General features: G+C 38.9%; 1 protein-coding gene across 4 annotated transcripts in view; it reads left to right on the forward strand.

Moving 5' to 3' along the window:
- The window catches only part of UPB1 (beta-ureidopropionase 1), a 30269-nt gene extending 24785 nt beyond the window's left edge, over nucleotides 1-5484 (forward strand). For 2 of the 4 annotated variants that reach the window (XM_014518155.2, XM_025199277.1), the window contains exons 9-10: nucleotides 262-416; nucleotides 3030-5349. In XM_014518155.2, the coding sequence (XP_014373641.2) occupies nucleotides 262-416; nucleotides 3030-3113 (239 nt within the window). In that variant the 3' untranslated portion in view covers nucleotides 3114-5349. The other 2 variants (XM_025199276.1, XM_025199278.1) reach the window with 2 other exon arrangements.
- The last annotated feature ends 516 nt before the right edge of the window (nucleotides 5485-6000 follow it).

Raw genomic sequence — 6000 nt, forward strand, 5'->3', positions numbered from 1 at the left:
GGATTCCTACCTAAGTATGGCACACATGGAAGCTGTCCTCTACACGAGGACATCACTAAAGGTCAGGGAGACAATTTTATCCTATGGCCTTACGGTGGCTTGTTGAGTCAGACAATACCTAGCTTCAACAAGAGCCCAGCTGGGTAAGAACCAAGAGGAGCAGTCCTGAGGCGGTTTGGGAAAAGAACTTGTGAAGCATGTGACATTATGGACTGATCTGTTGTGGTTATAATTGTTACTAATATTGTTATTGTTGTTAAGCACACCATGACTTGGGTTATTTCTATGGCTCGAGTTACGTGGCTGCCCCAGATGGCAGTAGAACTCCTGGACTGTCCCGCACGCAGGATGGGCTTTTGGTTGCCGAGATGGATCTAAACCTTTGCAGGCAAGTCAGTGACAAATGGAATTTTAAGGTGAGTCTTTATATTCTGTAAAGAAGCCTGACCTGGTCCCTGGGACAGTGTGCTAGCTTCATTTGGAACAGAGTGAAGATAACCAGATTGTTAACTGATACAGTGTTGACTTCCAGAGTCTACAGACAGTCTGAAGCCCTGGATAACTGCCTCCATTCATCGCTTATATCTTTGAATTTAAAAATATAAGATTAAAAGACTGCTGAATGAAACTAAACCTAATATAGGCTCCTTCAGGTCTCGGTAAGAGGACCCACGCATGGATTTACTGTGATTTTTAAAAACATTTGTTTTAAATTCTCAGTTTTTGTTGATTTGGATTCAGCTTCTGAAGTATCTTTTGTAGACAAGCCCTGAGTTCTAAACCTTAGAACTGCTAGAGGTCTGGAACTCCAGACTTTCCAGTCACCCCCAAACCCAGCCTGCACTTTGACTCCTGGCAACCAGGATGACAACCCCCCTGGGTAGTAACCTTTATACCCTGGTTCTCCCTGCCTGAGTGCTTCAGAGATATTCTACTTCAATGTTCAGCATTTACTTCCAAGAAAAGAAATGGTAAATGCTGGCTGTGACATCACAGAAAGCAAAGGAAATACTTATCTTTTCATATAGCATAATATACAACAGTGCTGGATCCTGTAGGCTGTAGCATTCACTGTGCAGAAAAAGGTACTCTGATTTCAACTTGGGGGGAAAAAACTGTAAGATTTTTACATTAATTTATAAACCTGCACAAACATATTGCACAACCAGTTTCATCTCAGGAACTGGATCTTGGTAGCTATGAACAAAAGGGAAGTTAGGGCAACAGAGAATTGTACATCTTTGCCTATGCAGAATTATATCCAGCTTTGAGCCATCACATTCTCCTCATTGCTTATACTTGTAACAGTTGAGCTCTTTGGATGCTTTGGAGCTATATGCTGTGCAAAGGAGCCCTGTTTTCTGTGGGATGCTGGTGCCGAATTTTGCAGTACTATTAAAATCAGGGGTCCTTTCTGTACAACGTGTCTAGTGTGTCAGGGAGTACATGAGGCCTGGCCCTGTAATAGCACAAATATGCATTCAAATGAAAAGATAGTTATTACTGTAAATAAGAAAATGAATTGAATAATCCATACAATATCCTAGGTACTATGTTTATATTGGATTCAATTTATTTTATGCTGCCTTCAAGTCTTGCATTTGCAGCATGCAGCAATTTAGTGTTGACAATGGAAACCAGGGATGTAGGAAGTTTTAATAGCTGAGTAGCATATAACAAGGGCATTTGCCATCCAAGAGGGTGTAGGAAGGGGGCAGCTAATATTTTTGGCATCCATGAGAGCTGAGATTTTTGTCATGGCAACACTTTCCTACCTGTGAGCAGGACAGGTGTTTTTTTAACACTTCTGGTGGACATGAATTTGTTCCCCATCCTGGACAATCCTTAACAGCAAGTAGATGCATGATCTGTTCTAGAATCTGCCACTACATCCAACTAAATGCTTCCACTAATATTATCAGAAGGAAAATAATTAAAAAATTGCCCTACTTGCATTTCATCATTCATTCAGACAAGAGAGGGAGCAGTTGACTCCTGTCAGGACCAATATTTCAGACTCTTTGTATGCTCTGAAAGGTGGTACTGTATTGAGTCATATTCAGAAAGATTTGGTCAAAAGCATAATGGCTAGACAGACACTTGCTGTGACAAGAATATTGTGGAATCTGTCTATATGTGTGTGTCAATGATTTCCATATCAAATGGACTCATTTTCAGTATAAAAATTGTTCTTTCTAAATGCCTAGAATCTGAAAATCAAACTGAGTTCTTGCCCTACTGTGCCTCATCACCAGGTGACCATGTTACCATCATCAAAGCTGTAAAAGTTCCTATGTGAATAAAGGTTCTACAGCACAAATGCCCTCAGTGACACCCATGTAAAGTCACCAAAGGCAGTGGGGTCCCTCAGCTGTTACTGGGGTAATAGTTGAAAGTCTTCAACCACCCCTGCAATTTGATTGCCCTAGTTCAAATTAAATAGATGCACAAAAAAGGAGGGAACACAGCTCCTCCTCTACCTGCACTGGGTCTGTGTGGTAAGAAAAATAAACAGCTGAGAGCTCTTATTTTTATCAGTAATCAGAAGATATGACTGAACACACAGGGCGAGGAGAGTCACTGTACACAAAGCAGTGACTGTAATGTTAAGTGCATTAGCTTTTGCAGTGTGCAGCTGTGCAGTAGTGTTTGTATCAGAGTGCTGGTAAAGTGTATAGATCAGCTGAATTAAGACCTTACTATTTTTAAAAGCCTGTTATTTCTCTGCCAAAAAAGCAGCATTAATTGCTATTTTCTATTCACCAAATATAGTGGTCCTTGCTAGTGGTGAGGTGAAGCGAGACCTGGGAATGCAAGACTTCCCAAACTGGTATCAGCTGTGAGCCGTTTCTGAGCTCACAGCCCAGCTGCTAGTCAGTTTGTGAGGACTCTCAATTTAACTCGTAGTCTGAACCCATCTGCAGTCATTGAATTTCTTTGCAGCCCACCTAGTTGTGAATTGTATTTTAGGAATTGCTGTGCTAATTGCAAGCTGCTTTAAGAGGCTAAAACTATGCTTTTTTTTCCAGATGACGGGTAGATACGAAATGTATGCGGAGGAACTTGCTAAGGCAGTCCAGCCAGATTTTACACCCAACATCATTAGAGAGTAACCATGTTAGTGACAATAGCATCTTCCCTAAAAATACAAAAGGGATGTAGATAAGGTTGTCAGCCAAAGTCTTGTTACTGAAACTGAAATCTGATACAGGAAGTTATAATGATGTTCAGTCAAGAAGTTACCACACTACAGGTGGGATCTCCTTATGACATGCTTCAAAGGGTGCATCACACATTTTGTAGCACTGAAATGCTATAATTGAGACTACTCCAAATGAGGAATACTGTACACTCATATGATCTGAGACTTGCAAATTACATTTGTCTGTTCAATTTTGTCACAGGACAGGTGTCCATTCTGTTTCACGGGACTGTTATGCATACAAGGACTGGAAAGGGTGTCTGTTGTAATGACTCTAGTAATAATGGATTTTGTTTAAATATGATTCACTTGGCACTATTTACTATGAGCCATTGGCTGGGGCTTGGAAATATTTTCATTGTCCTGGAATTTTAATTGAAATGGAGTTTGTTACAATGTGATTCTACCTGTATAAGTCAGAGTTATAGGTAACTTATTATGCTGCAAAGTGAAGAACAAATACTTAGAGAGCTGAGTGAGGAATATGCCTGGCTCAGATTTAAGTTCTGCAGCATATGTTAAAGTGCGTGTTGGTGAAATAGTATGTAGGTGAGATACTGCATGGCTCTCAGAAAATGCTAGTGTAGTTGGTGGAGGACTTTCCCTCACACCCATTATACTGGGATAAAAATGTTAGCACAATACACCTTGTAGACTCTCTGCATGGGGTCTTCTGATATCAATAGTCTCTTCTTCCCATAATTTGAAATACCCCCTTTTTCGGTCAGTGATAGGCTGGATGTTGAATCAGTCAGATGATTCAGAAGAATAATGGCTGCATATGTTGCTCTTGCACTTCTGAAAAGGAGAAGCTAGTTAGGATTGGACTAGGTCTTATTTCTCTACTTTTCCCTTTGCTTTCTGTGATAACTTTTTATTGTCCTATTGCCAAACTGCTTACATATTTCACATTATAGGCATGTCCCCCTTGGATGATTTATCTTGCCAGGGAGAGACTGTTCTACCCCTGACTCCTTGGAGAATTGTTATGTCTGTGTTTATTGGCTTAAGATATTGGATGTCCTGTTCCTAGACTTACACTCTCCCTCCCCTCCCTGGGCCGTATGGAAGGGGTCAAAACATTTAAAACCCAGTATCTAAAATTAGGTTGCCAAATCATTAATTGCCCAAATAAGGACCTAGGAGCCTAAGTTTTGGCACCCCTTTTTAAAAGATTTTGTGTCCTGTGGCATGGCTTAGAGAAGACTATCTGGCTCTGGTAATGATTAACAAGCCTTTCTACAAGGACTTAGAACAGGTAAAAATTAAGAAAAAGAGATATTGTTTAACTGGATTTCTGATGGCAGAAGCAAAGAGTAGACTTTTCTTCTCAGTGGAAATGCCCTTTTTGGAATGCTTCAGACAAGTAAACAGTGTGAGGAAATAATCTTAGCAATGGGAGGATCAGCATGGATTACTGTAGTTTTTCCAGGTTTAGGACCATATTTTAGTCCATCGTACCATTAAAGCTAGAGCAACTCCAGTGAAATCCATGGCATCATTTTAGATTGACACTGGTATAACTGAATTCAGGTTCTGTTCCTTAATGTCTGTTTGCATCTTAATGCTTTACAATTTAAAACTTCCGTCAAGCAGGAATAAACATTGCATGTTGTTAGGGCCTTATCTAACATTAATGTTCATAAAACTATTGTGAATTGCACAGCTTTGATTAGATTTGCCACAAAGTTCAGCTTGCATCAAGACAGCTTTTTAAACTGTGGCTAAACCAAAGGGATCTGAATCATGTTCAGTGATTTCAAATGGTATTTGTGTAAATGGGTAATACTGTTGCAGATTGGCAGAAATCTCAGGATTTTGTCACCCTACTTTCCTGTATCTAATTTTTTAATAGCAGGGCTCAAAACTCTGCTAAGTAAAATGATTTTTCAAACAGTTTCATAGTATGTGGTTGTTTTCTTCCTGTAGAAAAGATTAAAGGTTTCCAAACTTAAACCCTTTGACTCTTCTACTAGAAATGTAACTATTATGACGTATGTGTACAAGGAATGGTGATAGCATTGATTCAGTATTGCATGCAGAGAGAGGACTATATGATGTGGGAGGGGTTAAATAGAGGGAAAAAAAGTAATATTTTGATAACTTAGTGTCTTGCTTGGATATATTTATTTGTCTCCTTTCCCCACACTCACTTTAGATGCTTAATCCAAACAGCCAAGGGAAAAGAAGAAAGAGGAACTCTAGTCCTTTAGAAAAGGTTAAGCAGCAAGACTTTCTCTTTAAAAATAAATGTTTTCTCCTACTCCTACTTGTCTCTTTTTGACTGTACAGGTTCCAAGTACAGATTTAGTCTTTTTTTTCACTTGACTCCAAGAACCTAGGCTTATTATATTCCTTTGAAAATACAATGCACATTTTTAGAAAACATTCTTTTAAAAATGGCCTAGCTTGTAAATTTGAGTTTTAAAAAAAGGAAAAAAGTTCATGATTATCTACTAATAATTTTAGTGCAGTGCTTTATTTTCTATCCTTCGTTATACTTTTGTCAGACCTAACTACTTTTGGGTCCATAATAGTTATATTCTCTTTCCAATACATCATCTGCCTTTCTAATATTTTCTAAAGTATGAGATGTCTTTCTAAAGAAAGACATCCAGTCCTAATTAGGTACACAGATGCCCCCTAAAGCTAACATTCTGTCATTAGTAGTTCCCTTAATAAGTATAAAGCTATCTTCCTTATCCATGTATTTTTCCTGTAACTGAGAAGGTTTATGTTTTGCTGTGCTAATTGCAACTCCTCTTTTTTTTCAATTTACCTGGACATATACTGGGGGG

Source organism: Alligator sinensis, unplaced genomic scaffold (assembly GCF_000455745.1).
Source record: "Alligator sinensis unplaced genomic scaffold, ASM45574v1 scaffold505_1, whole genome shotgun sequence".
Taxonomy (NCBI): domain Eukaryota; kingdom Metazoa; phylum Chordata; order Crocodylia; family Alligatoridae; genus Alligator; species Alligator sinensis.